An 18935-nucleotide genomic window follows, 5' to 3' on the forward strand; every position below is an offset into this window, starting at 1 on the left:
AAACAGAAAATGCTGGAGACATTCGGCAGGTTAGGCAGCATCTGTGGAAAGAGAAACAAAGTTAGCACCTTTGACCTGAAACATTAATCCTCGTTCTCTTTCTATACTTAATTTTTCTTTTTTTAACAGGCCATTCAGCCAGCTCTCAGAGCAAACCAATCAATCCCGACTTGTTTCACTATAACTTATACCTTCTCACATCCCAATAAGTTCCCCCAACTCCCTTCCTCCCACCACCCACACTCCCCCAACCTACAGCAGGGCCAGTTTACAGTAGCAATGTAACATTCCAAATAGCATGTCTTTGGGATATGGGAGAAAATTGGAGCACTCAGGAGAAACCTGCATGATAACACGGAGAACTTGCAAACTCCACACAGACAGGACCAGAGGCCTGAAGCAAACCCAAGTCACTGGAGCCATGAGGCAACATCACTAACTGCTGCATCAATGTGCCACCCTTTTCACATGTTGTCTGACCTGCTTAGTGTTTCCAGTAAGTTTCTGCTTTTATTTCAGTTTCCCAGCATCTGCAGTTTTTTTAATTTTTCATTTAAAGTTATAGTAAGTATTCTCTCAGACTAGCATTTCATTGGGGGAGAAATTGGAGCTGGTATTGAGTTGTGCATTTGGACCAAGCCTGCTTCTCAGAAAGTAGTGATGCTGCTTGCTTATTAGTCACCTTGTACCTATATCTCTATCAGCATCCAAACTGCACTGAAACTTGCTAGTCATTAATGTGTATTTTAAGAAATGTACATCACTGGCAAGAATCCTAGATATCCCAAGGCTGGTCAAACAGTAGCTGAGCATTTACTGACAATATTTATTCTGGAAATGTCCCACACTAAATCTAAGAAAACAGCAAAAATATGAATCAAGAAACGTAGGCTTGCTCATCAAATCCCTTTCCAGTTTGCCCAATGATGGATCCAAACAAATTTTTATTTTTCTCCCTGATCCAAGGAAAAATTGACCAAAGTTCCACATCACTATCATTGCAATTTACATTAACAACCCTGATTATTTGCTGTACACGAGTTTTGTTTTCATGGTTCTAGAGCGTCAATTCAAAGATGGAGCAGATAACCGTTCCCCTTTTTACTACTGGGAAGTGCAGCTAACCTAACCTCCCTCCACCCACCCCACCCCCCGACCCCACGGCAACTTTTGCGCTCATTTGCATTATTTGTGTATGGGAAAGCTGTCAGCCTTAAGGACAAGCAAGAGTTGGATTTACAAACTCGGGCAATTGTCTTCGAAAATAATGAGATACAAGCAAAGGCGGTTACATTTTGTGCCAGTGAGACTCGCCACATTTGTGTAAAATGCTGATGCTGCCTTGATTCGCTCTCAGGTAGATGCACACAGGGCTCCAAGCGAAAAGAAGCAGACGGGATTAAGCGAAGCGTGTGCACCGTACTGTTGTGCTGCATTTACTAGGAGCAGGTAGGGGGAGTGGAGAAAGTACGCACGCTCCCGTCCAGGCTCGTTCCCGGAGCTTGCCGACAATGCGTGTTCCCGCAGCGTGGCGCGCCGAGCAGGGGCACGAGAAGGCGGGGGAGGAAGGCAAGGCTTCACAGAGCTCTTCGCCCCACGCACAGTCTGCGCCGTTACCATGAGCAGGGAAGATCGAGAGCTGCAGCCTGCATCCCGATCGCCCCATCCATCGCACCAGCTCGGCCACTGCAGCATTGCCACCAAACCCATTGAGAAGAGAGAATGGCGGGGGGAAGGAAAGGACTTGTTGCCCCTCAAAACACTTTTCTGGAAAATATTGTCCGGCGATCCAATGGTAAGCAGGAAGAGACTCCCAATCCTTGTTCTTAAAAGTTAGGGTATTTTTTCTCCAAAAACAAAAAGTGCGATTTTGTTTTGTTTTTAAAATGTCTGTCTTGCTATTTGTTTCTGGGGGGTTCTTCACCCTTTGAATCATTTACAGGTATCCCAGTGGACCCTCATTACTAGTTCCAGGGAAATACACTGTGATTTAATTCCAGTGTGAATGCAGCATCAGCAGTAGTATGGGTTGCTGTCCACGTTCTGCGGGGGGTGGGTTGGCACACAGTGTAAGTGCAGTATCTAGAATCCATTTCTTGACCTGAATTGTTTTGTAACCCCCATTCCCATTCCCACCGCATGTTATTCTCACGCTCTCCATCCTCGGGAAAGGAATCAGGTTAACGGTGTAGCGAAAATGCTTTTGAAACACGATTTGAAATTGTGCATCCTGCAGTGTTTAAGATCGGTGAACATTCAATGCAGCAGCCTGCCAGCCTGAAAACGCTGCAAGTTTTTGCAGTCAAAAGATGTAAACTCTCTGGATTGCGGGAAGGAACAGTGTAATTCCGAGCGTCGAATACCCCAAACAATTATATTTTAACAAGATTTTGAAACATTTTCCTTGTTTTCGAGATGTAGCAGAATACTCGTTCCCAAAATAATGAAACGGGAAAAATGCTTTTTGTTGAATTCCATGATGCTGATACGTTTTTGTTAGGCTGCTCTTATTTATTGCGCTCTAAGTAAAAGGCACGTTACCCAGAGGAGAAAACTGAAATCTTTCCATATACATCACCTGTATTTCATCAGAATAGCACCTTTGATAATGGAGGACATTGACTGGAGCTACAGTGAGACACAGAGATATTTGAACAGATAGTTGCACCGTTGATCTAGTGTTAGAATGTTAATAGCGTAATCGTTGTGGAATAGCTATTACTATAGCAATACGTTCAGTAGACAGCGACACTACATGATCAAAGAGAAGCATTGTTGTTAGATTGCGGTGATTATATTTCTGTGCGGCTTTTTTGTTTCGCTCCAGCGGGGATTTCCCCTTCTTATTGGTTTCTGTAAAAGGATAACAGGGTAGTTTGAACGCTTGCACAGGTCATACAAATATCAACGCAGTCTATTTGCAACTTCGACCTGTTGGCAAAGGAAGTATTTAAGGTGGAATGTTCTAAGATCATAATAGTCCATTTGGATGTAGTTAAACAACTTTGTATTCCATAGTCAACGAAACTTCAAAACCACCCCCAATAATTCATTTGCTTAAAATTGAACTATTTAACTGAATCACAGATCAGATCCTGTTTAGAAAGAGAAATTATTTAAACAAATTACGAGCTTTCTGTACAATTTTCTGATGTTTTGCTGATTTCGAAGGAAATCGTGGAAATTATAGAGTTAGAAAGTATATATTCCTGGAGTCATGTACAATTGGAACACCTTAATAAATACACTTTGTAGAGTATTTGAAACTCCTTCTTGCATTCATTTATACTGAGAAGGGGTCATGAGTTTTGTTTTTTCTTTGGTTCATTGTTAACCTGGGGAGCGCCAACATCGATAAGGTCTCGGAGCAGATTGAAAGTGCAAACAGGAAGAGTTTTCTGACGAAATTTAAGTACATTTGTTATATGTCATTTTGCAAATTATTTGATGTTATCCCATGCAGTAGTTAATAAACTTTTATCCTGAAAACAGGACGAATTAGTGGTCAAGGAAAGAGACGAACGGAACGTTTATTATCTTGATGCATCCATTCCAGGACAGAACTTGCTCGGTTATTCCATGTATTTACAAATAGATATTCTGATTTCAACACTTTTACATCAAATAAACTATTTCGCCAGCTATTAATAAATCATAACTGTTGTTTTGCCTGTTACTTTTTGTTTGTTCTGGGTTGTTGGTAAATTGAAAAATGTATTAACTTTTCAGTCCATAAACACTTACCAAGAATTAGTGCGCGGATTGTTGTATTGATAGAAAGATTGAGTGAGAATAATGATAAAAGGTCATGCTTCAAATAGATCTTAAGCAAAAAGGTGCATTTGCTTAACCAACTCTATCCTGTTTGTTTTGGTCCTATTTTGTAATTGTTATCATGTGAACTTTTGCATATTTATGGTAGTTGTGGGTCTTTGAGCCAGTAAAGCATTTGCTTGAATATCACACTTTCTCTGTTCTAATACTCAACCCAAAGGAATATCCAGTTTAACAAAACTACTTATATGCCATCCCGAGCTATTGATGGTTATTCCCGAGTCATTGGTGGTTGTGTACATATAGTTTATTGCAAAATTAATATTTTATTACCTAGTGTTAATAATTTCCTTCATAGAAAATGGTGATTGATAAACCAATGGTTGTTTATATAACATATCTGAACATAAAATAGTATCAAACTGTGCAGGGTTTCCATGATTGGGTGCAGTCAAGGTTATAAAGTATTACATCTACAGAACTCACATTAATATTGTTTCAGTTAATTGCATATTGACTTGCTGTTTCGTAATGGACAGTCTTTATAAATTATATCTGACCCTTCATTTAGGTAGGCACAAAGTGATTTGTTTAAGAGTAGATAGAAATAAGTTTGAAATTTATAGCATTCAACTGTATTGAAAGAGACAGGAGCAGTGACAGAGGTAGAACAGTGGATAAGAAATAAACCATATTGCGTGCATGACGAACAGTAATTTTCTGTGGAACTGTTTTTTAAAGGAAATTACATGGAGATATTCTCATCAGAGTCCTACCATTTTTCTGATGTAATTTCAGTGAATCTAAGGACTTATGAGTTATGTAAAATAACATAAAACTATTAATGTCAAGGAGCGATTATATCTTTTCCAATAGCATAAGGCAGGATCCAACTAGTATAAAATTTGAAAAAAATATAAACATTTAGATATTTCTCCATTTTGAAGTCATACTTCCCCATATTCCACATACCGTCAGCTATAAGATACACAGATTGTTCCATAGATAGTTTTCAAGGAGGATTTTAATGCTGGTAAATGATTTATTCTAACCTCTACACTAATTAGATTCAGCTGGAATGTTTTCTCACACTTTATTACCTTAGGGTTCCATTTCTCAGTATGCACTTCGTCAGACATCTAAGCCACATCTTTTTAAAAATTATAGTTCAACCAATTTGCCAGAACTGATACCCTCAACTGTTTCAAGTCTCATTTTCTGGCCCTTATTGTTTAACCTGTACCATATTGGACAATTTGATCACAAGGCCTTGATTGCCCTATTTTCTCCAGTTCCTTGCTCTCTGTTCCATATTATCATTTTGACTGCATCTGCAGCTGCTATTGAAACACAGATACATAGCCTGTGGCATGTTGTTTTCTGGTGCCGAACACCTGTTGCAGTATCCCTTTCATAAAATAAGGTGGAGCTTGCTCTGTGCAAATGCAGACTAATTTGTGAAGTTTGACAGCAGCCCAATAGGTGGTGCATTAATGGAAAGCTGGAAGCCAATGAAGACTAGGTAGGTTTTCGTTCATTAAAGTTTTACAATATACTTGAAGTTGGCTTGCTGCTTATGATTGGAAAGAACCGGTCTTATTTAGCGGGGAGGTGACTGATGGGTTTGGTGTTTTGCAACTCAGCAGATGATCCAGACCATGACCTTTGTAACTGTGTTATAAATTGTTAAATTGCTTGCATAGGTTTTATATGGACGATTTACCAATATTTGTAGCAGCTTATAGATTACTGATGATTGTTTAGAACAGCATCTAATACACAAAGAAAGGCACAATGTCAATATTGGTATCTCATGAATCTCACATTCCTCTTTATTGATTTTAATTGAGATTAGTTTCAGGATTCTTGGGTCAGTGTGGAATTTAGATCTATTGTGGTTTCTCTAAAAATAGAAAGTAAAGGAAGAAAGGCTTAGATTTTCATAATTACAGGACCTCCTAAAGTGATTACAGTCATTAAAGTCCTTTTTGAAGAGTGAACCTTGTACAAAATGCATCGGACAGCTTGATCACAGGAAGCTCCCACAAGCAGCAGTATGATAATGACACAGAAGTCCACCAGTGACCACTTCACAAACCATGCTCCATTCGCTACCTCCTACCCCAATTGTGGAGGAGTCTGTAGTTCTCACATTGTCCTCATAAGCCACCTCATACCCCACAAAAGTAGAGTGGAAGCAAGTCATCTTCTATGCCAAGGCATTGCCTAAGAAAAAGAATCTGTTTTTAGTAATGATGATTGAGGGATAAATATGGGCTAGGATGCAGATAACACCCATATATTTTTTAAAGTAATATCATGTTGCTTTTACATCCAACTGAGAGAACAAAGAGAATCTTGGTTTAACATTCAGCAGGTGAGACCTCCAACAGTGCAGCAGTCCTTCAGTATTGTCCTGAAGTATCAGATTTTTGTGCTGAGGTCTCTGTAGTGGGGTTTGAAATACTGTTTCAAAGGCAAGAGTTCTACCAACTAAGCCATGGGTAACAAGTAGGGCAATTTAACATAAAAATGTGAAGCCTTCATTGAGACCTGTATATGATTGTATTGTCTCTCTAATCAGGGTTGACAATGCATTGGCCGCAAGCCACATGATTTGGTGCCAATTCAGATGCATCATTTGAATTCATTACTAAATGGAAAATGAATAATAGATATTGTTGTTAGTCATGTGATTTCATATGGTTGTGCTGTCTTCCTTTGTGCTTTAATATGTTTCTTAATTTGCTGGTAAAATGTCAAGGATAAATAGGGTTTGTGACTACTTTCTTTAATTTTTGTTCTATGATTACTGGTTATTGGTTATCTGCTAAAATGGTGTGTAACAATGAAAATGTGAGATTTTACCACCATTTTAGGGTTAGAGGCAACCTGTGAGTGTGGCCAGGTAGACGAAATTGAATAAGTACTCCAGATCAACAGCTCAGTAACAGCCTTTCCAACTTGACACGTTATTGTTGTTGAAAGAGCCAATCAGAGTCCGGAGTTGTATATGTAGGAAGACTTTAGTCAGCACAGGCAAAAATGCAGAGGAGTACTAATTGAAGAATCTTTCTAAACTCAAAATACATTGAGATTTTTTGAACTTATTAGGTACAAAGTCAATACAGATGATCAAATACAATTTCAATAATTACAATGCTTAATTTACTTCGTTATTTTGGGTGTGAACAAATGGTTCCGTGGATTTGTACATTTACAATGATAGCACATCTCAAGTGATAAAACCACTTTGAATATTCAAAAATTTTTGTTTGAAAGAAGGTAGTTCATATCAAATTTTAAAAGCTTCTGAGTTTCTTTAATCTCAGTTTTAAGAGGGATGGCTTTTTGGATACACAAACACCTCAGGTATTGGTTGATGAATATGAACATGGTCAGATTTTATGTGTGAAGTGGCAAAATAGCCAGTCCAGGATCTCATTGTGGGGTTGGAGACATAGGGTCTCCTTTAGCTATGTCATAATGGTACAAAATATCTTAGCTCAAGTTGTTCAATGCCAGGTTCCAATGCCTAAACCTTCACCTATTGTTTCTCAGTTTTGATGGATGTCATACTTCCCTCTCAATGTAGTTGTGGCTGGGGTTGTCTGTTAATTTGACTGATACCATAAGGCCATAAAACCATAAGATATAAAAGCAGAATTAGGCCATTCAGCCCATTGAATCTGCTCTGCCGTTCAATCATGGCTGAGATTTTTAAACTCCATTCTGCCGTCTTCTTCCCATAATCCTTAATCCCTCTTACCAATCAAGAACCTAACAATCCCTGCCGTAAATACACCCAGTGATTTGGTTTCCTCAGCTCTTCGTGGCGACGAATTCCACAGGTTCCCGACCCTCTGGCTGAAGAAATTCCTCCTCATCTCAGTTTTAAAGGGATGTCCCTTTATTCAAAGTCTGTGCCTTCGGATCCTAGACTCTCCTACTAATGGAAATATCCTTTCTATGTCCGCTCTATCCAGGATATGAATGTCTCATGGTCATGTCACATTCACTTTGTCCCAACTTTTTTTAACAGGTATTTATCCATGAATCAAGTATTGTCTTGTCAGTTTCCAAAGCATATCTCTTAAGTGGCCTCCCACTGTGAGCTGGTGTCCTGCTCCCTTTGCAGACACATAAGTACAGCTGTCCTTGTAGTTTCAAAACTGTTAGTTGCCTGTTAGTTAGGTTTGGAAGTAGTCTGAAGGCTAGTTCTTGTTTGTACTAATGGAATCAGTGGTTACTCTACCATGAGCCCTCTGATCATAGCTTGCTATTCCCTAACGACATCATAGCAAAGGGCAAATGTCATGCAGCTGCTTTCTGGATTGAAAATGGGGATGGATTTAATTTGCATTATGAGAGTCAACATTCTCAAAAAATCAAATTACTGTTTAACTGCCAGTCAAAAATTTAGGAGTATTAAGATGTGTTATGACTGGTAAGTTCAGGACAGAACTCCAAACTTAGATGAAAGAGGAACTGCAAGATTTCTTTTGAATTAAATTGGATATTTGTATGTTAAGTATATGCATGAAGTACATAAAGTGTTTGATCCACCTTTGGTTACATTTGAGACTAGCCAAACCCATGGCTAATCATCACTTTCTTTTGTATAGCACCATATGGGAATATAAAGTAAATCTTTAGACTGACTCTTCAATAAAAAATTATCAAATGCCAGAAAATTTAGATAATTTTCTGAAATTATTTACTGTAACTCATAATTCTAATATTTATGATGCGGAAGAGACACTAATTCTTAACTAGTCTACACCACTGTTTAAACATCCAAGTCTCCTCTGATTCTATCCACCTCTGATCAGATTCTTAGAATATCTTTTTATTGCTATTTATTTTGTCTTATTTCCTTTTGGATGAATCTAAGCTATTTTCATAAATCACTTCCTGTGATAGTTACATGTTATAATCATTTTCTGAATAAAGACATTTCTCCTTATTTGCTCATTAGATTAATTATTGCCTGTCTTTTATTTATGGATCCAAATTTTATATTTCCCTTCAAGTGGAAACATTGGCCTAGAAATTCTAACATGTAATGCAATATTTTTGTGTACGACAGAACAAACTTATTTTGAAACCTTCGTGCAGTGGTGGTGCACATCTGGATATTTTTCTGGGTCCTCTGTAGGGAAGATGTACGTGCACAAAGACGGTGTTGGGCATAAGAAGTAAGGTCACAAACCATGCAACACACATTTGGTATCACTTGCACACAATTGTTCTGCACATATTAAACCTGTTAACAGCAAGGGCTTCACACACTGAAGCAAATCTGAATGGGAGAGTTGAGGCCTCGTACAGCTTTGGTGAGAGGGAGCATGAGCCCAAACTGTTAGCACAAACCTACTTTGTATGCTTTGATTTTCAGAGCAATCATTTCCCCTACCCCTCTCCTCTGTCTTCAGTGACGATCACTCTTTCTCCACCTACTCTAATTTTCTCCCCGATTGACTTAGATCTCCTTTTTAACCCCCGTTCCCTGTGCAATCCTCTTGCCCAACCACCTATGCTCCTTAACCATCTCTGATCACTCCACCTCCCCGATCCTCACTATGTCCTCATAGTCATCTCTTCCCTCCTCAATCTCTTGCTGAAGAAAAATGAAATACTGATTTTAAGGCATCCTGGGATTAACTTGCTTTTCTACATTTAGCTTCTCATTATGTAATGCGCAATTTTTTTCTTTAATTTCTCTTAATGTGTATCCCCTTGTTACGGATTAAGTTACTATTGGTGAATGTCCCTTTAAGACATAGCACAGTAGTGTCTGTTTGTGTGTGTGTGTGTGTGTGTGTGTGTGTGTGTGTGTGTGTGTGTGTGTGTGTGTGTGTGTGTGTGTGTGTGTGGTGATTACGACAACAACAGGAGATAAGGACGTGGTGACGTTTTTGGAGCAGTCAGTCAGAGAAAGAGAGAGAGAGACACCCTGCCTGCTGGTCTCTGTATCGATGGATGAAAAACAATAACTGTGTCTGTCACTACAATCCACATATGGATTTTTGGAATAATCCAGTGGCGTCCACTTTGTCGTTAACCTGTAGAGGGAAACAGGTATTTGTGTGGACGGCCACGTCTCGAATGCCCTTTGGGGTGGCAGATACTTCGGAACAAAGGAATGAAGATCATCAGTGACTGAGGTGTCGTATGGGTTCCATTGTGGAACATTTGAATTTCGTAATGTCTTTATTCTCTCTCTACATTTTCTCTTCAGTCAACTATGGTTTTGAAGAAGCCTTTGCTCACGTTTCACCTTATGGCTTGCTGAACTGAACTTTGAGAACTATTCCTGGACTTGGAGTTTGGGAATTTGCCACACACACACTTCGAGTTTAGTTTTTGGGGTTAAGGTTTAAGATCTAACATTTTTACTTCTAACATTCTAATATTTTTACTTTTATTTTTCGTATTATTATAAGTAGTTACTAATAACATAGTTTCTGACACTTATACATAACTTGGTGTGTTTCTTTTGTTGCTGGTACGTAACACCCTTATATTACTTGCGTTAAAATTCATTTGGCATTTAACTAACCTTTTTGCAATTGTTTCTGTGTCTTAATATATTCCTTTCTTCCTTTGAGTTAGCTACAATCCTCAGTGTGATATCATATGCAAATTTTGATAATGGCCTAGTTTTTGTAGTAAGTGGCAAATGAATGGTGCCAGCTGTTTGTTACATTTGCACTCACCCATAGGCTTTCTGTGGGGCTTTTGCAATGCAACCTACAGGAATCAGAGAGCCTAAAAAGGGGATCTGGAAGCTATGTAAAAGAGCAAACAATGGCAAAAAAACCCAGAGAGCTGAAAGAACTCAGAGTGTCAAGCAGCATCAGTGGAGGCAAAAGGTGTAAGTAAAAATTTCAGGCTGAGACCCTGCATCAGGACTGCCACAGGGTCTTGACCCAAAATGTTGACTTACACCCTTTGCCTCCAAAGATGCTGCTTGTCCTGCTGAATTCTTCCAGCATTCTTTTTGTTCCAGATTCCAGCATCTATCATCTCTTTTGTTTTCAAATAATGACATATCTCCTTTACCAATCAAACTGAAAAATCCTTAATGAGAACAGGCAGGAAGTTTAAGTGAAAGTATTTAATTTATTATCCAAATGATATAGAAGGTGAAATAAAGGTATTGAGGATGTGGGCAAAAGAAGATGGAATGGGATTAAGAGAGAGGCAAGGAGACAGAGGAAAAATAAAAGTATATTTTTAAAATCTCCCAACAATGAATAAAGTCTGGGAGTCTATGTTTTCATGACAAGAGAGGTTGTTTGGTATGATAAGTTTTTTTGAAGAATGACTGGTATCTAAAGCTGACTTTTAGAATGGAAGGACTAAATTGAAAAGGAGTGCTAGCTTTGGCAATATAGGATGGGCAGTGGCGAGATAATCTTGATACAGAAGAACAGATAGTGGAATCAGTATGGGTGGAGACAAAAGACAAGAAGGGACTACAGACATCTAATGGAATCGTTTATAGGCCCCCTAACAGCACCAACACATTTGGAGAGAAAATAAGAAAATATAAGAACAACATGTAGCAATATTATTACAGTAATCACAGGGGACATTATTATCCACATAGCTGAATAGAATGCATTTGGTTCATTTTTCTGGAACAATACTTGGGAGCCAGTTAGGGAACATGCTGCCTTAGACCTTATCTTGCATGAGAAGACCAAATTCATTAGTAATTTCATGGTAAGAGTTCCTCTATCAGCCAGAACCCACCCATCACATGAGTTTCCAATAGCTGAAGCTTCTCCCCAACTCTCAATTTCTCACAAGGTCCCAATCCCACTACCCCATACTAATTGGACTTCTGCCCCTCTCTCCACCACCCATCCCTCCCCCAATCTTTGGACCTAGTTTCTGTCCCAAACTATGTATTTTTCTGGCATTCCCCAAGATTGAAGAGAAAAAAGTCTAAGTTCAATTCTTGAGTGTTACCGAAGTTTGTAGTGGTGGATTCATGATCAAAACAGTCGTTAATGCCCCACTGCTATGACCATCTACCATTAGGTGCAGTAGCATTCCTAGTCCAGTGAGTTTCACTCAAGGAAAAGTGCATTTTTAATCGTATGACTCAATTTATTCTCCATACTTAAAAATGCATGTACTTGCCTTGGATTCAGTGCAGTGAAGATTGATTAGTGTGATGAGAGGTTGTCCTATGAGAAATAATTGAGGAAGGTTTGCCTGTGTTAGTTGAAGTTGAGTTGAGTGAGGCATTTGTCTCAATGCTTCCTTCTGTATAGGCTAAGAAGCTATTTCCTCTAACTGGAGAATCTGGAACCAGAGGGTAAAGTCCCAAATGGCCATTCAGGACCAAGATAAGGGAAATTTCTTTATGTAAATGGTTATATTTCTTCAGAATTCTCTATATGAGGGCTATGAAATATCAGACATTCATTATATTTCAGGCCTGCTCCTTCTTCGATCTCTTTTTTTCCGGTTGCACTATAAGTGTAGACATACATTTCAGTGGAGAAGGTCTAACCTTCGTTTCTGGCATGATTAATTGTTAATTACCACAGTACGATTTTGAATGCTGAGTCTCTTGGGCAGTACTGATCCTGTGTGAATTTGGAAGGTGCAATAGGACTTGGATATTGACCAATATCCATTAGAAGCTTACAAATGCCCACGTCTTGATACACCTCCTTCCACCCTGCTTCCTGTAAAGTCTCCATTCCATTTTTCTAATTTCTCTAGCACCATCATATCTGTTCTAATCACAAGAACATTCATTGGTTCTTCTAAGATGACTTTTCTGTTTCTTAACAGTGGATTTCCTCTGCTGTCGTTGATATTGTCTGATCTGCTGAGTATTTCCTGCATTTTCTTTTATTTCAGATTTTCAGCAACAGTTATCTTACAGTTTCAGCAATGCTTTTTTTCTGCTTACCAGACTCATTCATCTCCCTCTTTTTACACTCTTCCAGACAGAGCAGCTGTGATTAACAAGCATTCATCACCCTTTCCTAAACAATATCTACATATTTATGTTACCTAGACAATCTTGTTCTACTTTCAGTCACAAACATTTCCTTTGTTCTCTTCAGCTCTTTGCAGCTTAAACATGCTGGTTATCTCACTTTTTCTAGTTCTAATGAAAGGTCATTCAACCTGAAATGTTAACTCTGATTCTGTCTTCACCTGGCCTGCTAAATATCTCCAATATTTCCTGTTTTTATTTCAGAATTTCAGTATCTGCTTTTTTGTTGCTTATGCACATCACCTCCTTGATTTCTACATTCAACTGTGCAATGGAAGTAATGGAAGTTGTGTGATTTTCTCCTTATTAATGATGAGTACTGATATATATCGTTATTCCTTTGGCAAAATCAGGATACTTAACATACCTGTTCCAAATGCCAAAACATTAGTGCTATCGATGTATGGCAGTGGCATTGGCACTGATCATTGTGGAGTATCACTTTCCACCTTACCTCAGTCTTTAGCACCAGAAACTGATTTTTTTTTTAGCCAATTTATTGTCCATTCAGCATTTTTTCTCTGACTCAGGTTGGTTAAGCATGGTTGGGCTTTTGGAATTTAGCTGAGTTTTTTATATTTTCTGTCTCATGTTGAGCTAAATGCTCTGTGGTTTCCAGGTTTTGTTCTACCCCTTTTTATTTACATTGGAATAACATTAGCTGTCTGTCAATCCTTTAGCAGTTACTGATCTCTCTGCTACTGATCTTCAAATGTGACCTAGTGCCTTTGTTATTTCCTCCCTACTTTTCTTGAGAATGCATCTGTTTTAAAGTTTTATCCTTTTATCCTTCTATAGTTTATGCTTTTTTGTCAATTATTTTCTCCTTTCAATTGTATTGGTTGTCAAACTTGCTCTAGGGAAGTGCCTATTTTACTAATTTGTTTAGTAAAAACTGAGGCAAAGGGGTACACTGTCAATCCATATAAATTCCCATGGTTTAACCTTGCTCATCCTTTTAGGGCCCTATCTTCACTTTAGTTTTTCTTTTATTATTCATCTGTACATTGAGTGCTTTTTTTTTATATCCTTTACAATTTAGTTTTGCACTATCTCTTTGTCTTCCTGACTTTTTATAGATTCTCTGTTCTTTTGTGTTCACTTTTGTCCTCCTCTATTTAAATACTTTTTGCATGCTGTTTTCTTTACATTCAATTTTATCTTTCATTCTTTATTCTTCTATGGTGCCTTCTAATTAGATTGCTTATTGTTAACTTTTAATTGAACTCTGTTGATTACCTTTTCATAGATTTCCCACTGTTTTTTTGTGCTTTTGCTTTTCAAAGCATTCTCCCATTTTGCCGCCTTTGGTTTCACTGTCATACCCTCATTATTTGTTTTTTTTTTGTAAATGATTAGCTTAGTTTTGACCTACATACTTCATTGTTGTTCTTAATCCTTACAATCAGTACTACTGGGATGCTCTTCTACACTTCTATTCTTAATTTTGCTGTCTTTTCTGATCAATAATCTCATGATTCTTTCTTTCTTTTTTTTTTGAAAATAAATATACACCGACTGCACCAGGCGTTGGTGATTGCACGGGGTTTCCTACACCACTTTAAACTGCTGCAGGGGCACGCCCCATGATTCTTCCTTGTAGGCTTTTATAGTGCATACCAGATCACCTTCTCATTTAGTGTGTATTAGATGTGCATGGAAAAGGACATTTTTTTCTCATTATAGTGTTTCTTCCTGTCATTTAATTTGGGAAGTTAAATATATGGTTGTTATTCCATGCTTGCTGTTTACTTTGTAAAGTTGCCTACTTATTTATTCCTCTAATGTTGAAGGTGAGTCAAAATCATATGCAAACAAAAAGCATTACCACTCCATCAGTAATGTTCAATTCATGAGTGATCAGTGCAATGGACAATATATATGTGTGCTATATGTGGTAGGAAGCATAACAGTGCCTTGATTTTGTTATATACTCAACAATTTCTTCCCCCCCACCCTTCTTCCAACCAACCTTCCCCTACCACACCTTCCTCATCTCCTGTCAAGAGACAAGGGATATCCTCCCCATTTCAAGCTATTGACACCTGTCATCAATCCCACCATGTAGTAACAATCATATACATTCAGAGCCAAGGGACCACCAGGACCATCACAGAACAAAGGACTGATGATAGCATGTAGAAGGAGAGCACAACACAATGGAACAAGGGAGGCCAGTGAGCAGTGAATGGAACACTGATTCTTGTGGCCTTTTCTTACCTGCAAACTGCTAAGCTTCTTAATATTAACAACCACTGTTACTCTTCCTCTGGTTCCTTCATTCTGCATTAAAGAAACTTGAAAATATTCTCCTGATATTCTGGCAATGAAGAAGCTGTTATGAAAAAAAAACTGTAGACAAATATACCAAATGTGATAAAGATGATGATTCAATTTCCAAGCACAATGTTATGGTGAATTACTTTATCACCAGTAGGACTTTTCTCAAAATATTTAGCGATTCTTCTGCTACTCTTGCAACTATCCACTGTGGCTTCAATAAAGCCATATGAGGTCTCTTGGAAAGGAGATGTTTGAGAGTCATGCAGTGAAGGCAAGAAGAATTTTGCAAAGGTAGAGAAATGAAGACATTTATTTCTCAGTTGTCTTGTGATAAGTACTTCCTACACTAGACTGTGGGATTGATTCTCTGGAGGTGACAGTCTTGTAATCTCTCACTATACATGTTGCACTTAGTATTTCAGGACGTCTCCATAATGTCTAGAAAAATAATCCTTATTGTGCTCCTGATATTTTTTCCCAATGGTTGGTTACATTAACACATTATTTTTGAAGTACGTTAACAAACTTTAATATTTAGAATCAGCTGGCAGGGGTATTTGAAGACATTTTTAACTTCTCCCTACTTCAATCTGAGGTTCCCACTTGCTTTAAGAAGACCACTATCATCCTGGTACCTAAGAAGAATATGGTAATGTGCCTTAATGACTACCGCCTGGTGGACATCCACCATCATGAAGTGCTTCGAGAGGCTGGTCATGGCACACCACAACTCCAGCCTCCCAGGCAACCTCAATCCACTGCAATTCACCTACCACTGAAACAGATCCATGGTGGGCCCACCTCCCTGGCCCTACACTCATTTCTGGAGCATCTGGACAGTAAAAACACCTACGTTAAACTATTGTTTATTGACCTACAGCTCCACCTTCAATAATATAGTTCCAAATAAACACATCTCCAAACTCCGTGACCTGAGACTCAACACCTCCACCCCCCCCCCCCCCGCCCCCCCCCCCTTTGTAACTGGATCCTTGACATCCTGACCAACAGACTGCAATCTTAAGGATAGGTAGCAATGCCTCCGCCACAATCTTTCTCAACACTGGTGCCCCACAAGGCTGCATCCTCAGCCCCCTACTCTACTCTCGATAAACTCACAACTGGTGGCCAGATTCTGCTCTATCTACAAGTTTTCAGATGGTACCACCGTAATGGGATGAATCTCAAATAATGATGAATTGGAGTACAAGAAGGAGATAGAGAGCCTAGTGACATGGTTGTCCCTCAATGTAAGCAAAACAAAAGAGCTGGTCATTGACTTCAGGAAGGGGGCAGTGCACATGCTCCTGTTTCCATCAATGGTGCTGAGGTCAAGAGGATTGAGAGCTTCAAGTTCCTTGGAGTGAACATCATCAATAGCCTGTTCTAGTCTGACCACATAGCCGTCACGGCCAAGAAAGCTCACCAGCACCACTACTTCCTCAGCAGGCTGAAGAAACTTGCATGTCCCCTTACACCCTCACTTATTTTTATTGGTGCACCATATCCGGCTAGATGCATTACAGCTTGGTATGGCAATTTGCTCTGCCTTGTGACTGCAAGAAACTGAAGAGAATTGTGGACACAGCTCAGCACATCATGGAAACCAGCCTCCCCTCCATGGACTCTGTCTACACTTTTTGCTGCCTCGGTAAAGCAGTCAACATAATCAAAGACCCCACTCACCCTGAACATTTTCTCTTCTTCCTCCTCCCATCAGGCAGAAGATACAAAAGCCTGAAAGCACATACCACCAAGCTTAAGGACAGCTTCTATCTTGCTGTTATAAGACTATTGAATGGTCCCCTAGTACGATAAGATGGACTCTTGACCTCACAATCTGCCTTGTTATGGCCTTGCACCTTATTGTCTGCCTGCACTGTACTTTCTCTGTAACTGTAACACTTTATTCTGCATTCTGCTATTGTTTTCCCTTATACTACCTCAATGCATTGTTGTAATGAAATGTATGGATGGCATGCAAAACAAGGTTTTTCTCTGAACCTCGGTACATGTGACAATAATAAACCAATTTACCAATTTATTTATTTGCTGAGCCAGGAAAAACTTGCTCAGAATTGAGCTTCATTTCATAATTTCAGTTTATCATTGTTTTAGTAAAATGTTTATGGCCACTAAATGTTAGAGTTTGGTAATAATTTAGCTAATTCATTAACTGTAAGAAGGTCAGCACTCAGAATAGTACACTCCAACTCCACCAGTCCATGGGAAACTGGGGACGGTTTGGGAAGAACTCAGCAAGGCATCATCAGAATACTATTGGGTTTCCTTTGCATTTAGCATACAGAGAAATTGACAGGCTGATTAGATTGTAGAGGGGAAATCAAGTGATGAGAGGCCATGAATGGAGACCTCTGCGAGCAGTCCATGGAAAGGACCATTAGCAAACAGGAGGTGTATTAGAGATGAGAGACAAGTGAGCTGGCATTCAAGACTGGCAAGAAGGAGATAAATGCCTTGGTGATGGCATTTGTATTGATATTGGTAAATTGGTTTATTATTGTCACTTGTACCAAGGTTCAGTGAAAAACTTGTCTTGCATACCATTCATACAGATCAATTCATTACACAGTGCATTGAGGTAGTACAGGGTAAAACAATAACAGAATGCAGAATAAAACATAACAGCTACAGAGAAAGTGCAGTGCAGGTAGGTAATAAGGTGCAAGGTCATAACAAGGTAGATTGTAAGCTCAAGAGTTCATCTTGGCATCTCTGATAGTTTTATGGAGGTCGTTTCTTGATTTCTTGTGTAGGTCAGGGTACCTGATTTGAATGCTGCAGTCCTAGGCTTCAATCCCATAGGGATGTCAGAGGGTTTTGACAAGGGGAGCCAAAGGCAACTTTGTGATGTCTAGATGAAACTCTCTAGCTGCTCCTGACCTGCAGATCTCCTTGCCACCTCACATCTTTTATCAGCACCCAGTTTAGGAGCATGCTAATTCACCTCTCATTTACATTATAAAGACATAAATCAAGCCCCATACCTCATAAGTGGGTGGTGTGAGGCACCTTAATCATCAAAAATGCCATTTACAGCATTTAGCCTGCATTTCTAAAAGGTTTTTTACTCTTCTTAGGCAGCCCCTCGGGATCAAGGCTGACTTGCTTCCACTCTCATTTTCTGGGTTCTAAAGTGGCTATTGAGGCCAGTGTGGGAACTGCCTATTCTTTCATAGATGGGATGGGAAGTGGTGGGGCAGGGCAGGCAGGTGGGTAGTTTGTGAGGTGATGCAGGGTTTCTGTGTGCTGATACATGGCCTCAGAGTTCTCAATACCAACCCGAATGCTTCTTCTCTTCTTAAGGCGGTCTTGCGATATAGGTTCCAATGGATATTGCAGTGTACACCATCTTCACAAAGCTGTTTGCACACATAAAACAGCAATATGCAGAACATTTAGATACTTGTAAGCTTGTTTCATGTTAGTGCCATCAGTTTGGACCTTCATGCACCCTTCTTATATCATCTCATATCCAAATGCCTTTCTCTCCAAGCCACACTCTCTCCCACAGTTAAGATAAGATATCTTTATTAGTCACATGTAAATCAAAACACACAGTGAAATGCATCTTTTGCGTAGAGTGTTCTGGGGGCAGCCCGCAAATGTCGCCACACTTCCGGTGCCACCATAGCATGCCCACAACTTCCTAACCCATACATCTTTGGAATGTGGGAGGAAACCGGAGCACCCGGAGGAAATCCACACAGACATGGGGAGAACGAACAAACTCCTTATAGACAGTGGCCGGAATTTAATCCAGGTCGCTGGTGCTGTAATAACGTTATGCTGACCGCTATTAAAGAAATCAGTCATCACCAACTCGTGC

The 18935-nt window shown here is 39.3% G+C and overlaps 1 protein-coding gene across 1 annotated transcript in view; it reads left to right on the forward strand.

The window, feature by feature from the left end:
• The first annotated feature begins 1681 nt into the window (after positions 1-1681).
• Positions 1682-18935, forward strand: part of kcnh1a (potassium voltage-gated channel, subfamily H (eag-related), member 1a) — a 141398-nt gene continuing 124144 nt past the window's right edge. Inside the window, exon 1 of the mRNA XM_052011759.1 lies at positions 1682-1795. Coding sequence (XP_051867719.1) covers positions 1723-1795 — 73 coding nt within the window. The 5' untranslated portion in view covers positions 1682-1722. The remainder of the gene's footprint in view (positions 1796-18935) is intronic.

The sequence above is a fragment of the Pristis pectinata genome, chromosome 3, assembly GCF_009764475.1.
Source record: "Pristis pectinata isolate sPriPec2 chromosome 3, sPriPec2.1.pri, whole genome shotgun sequence".
Lineage (NCBI taxonomy): Eukaryota > Metazoa > Chordata > Chondrichthyes > Rhinopristiformes > Pristidae > Pristis > Pristis pectinata.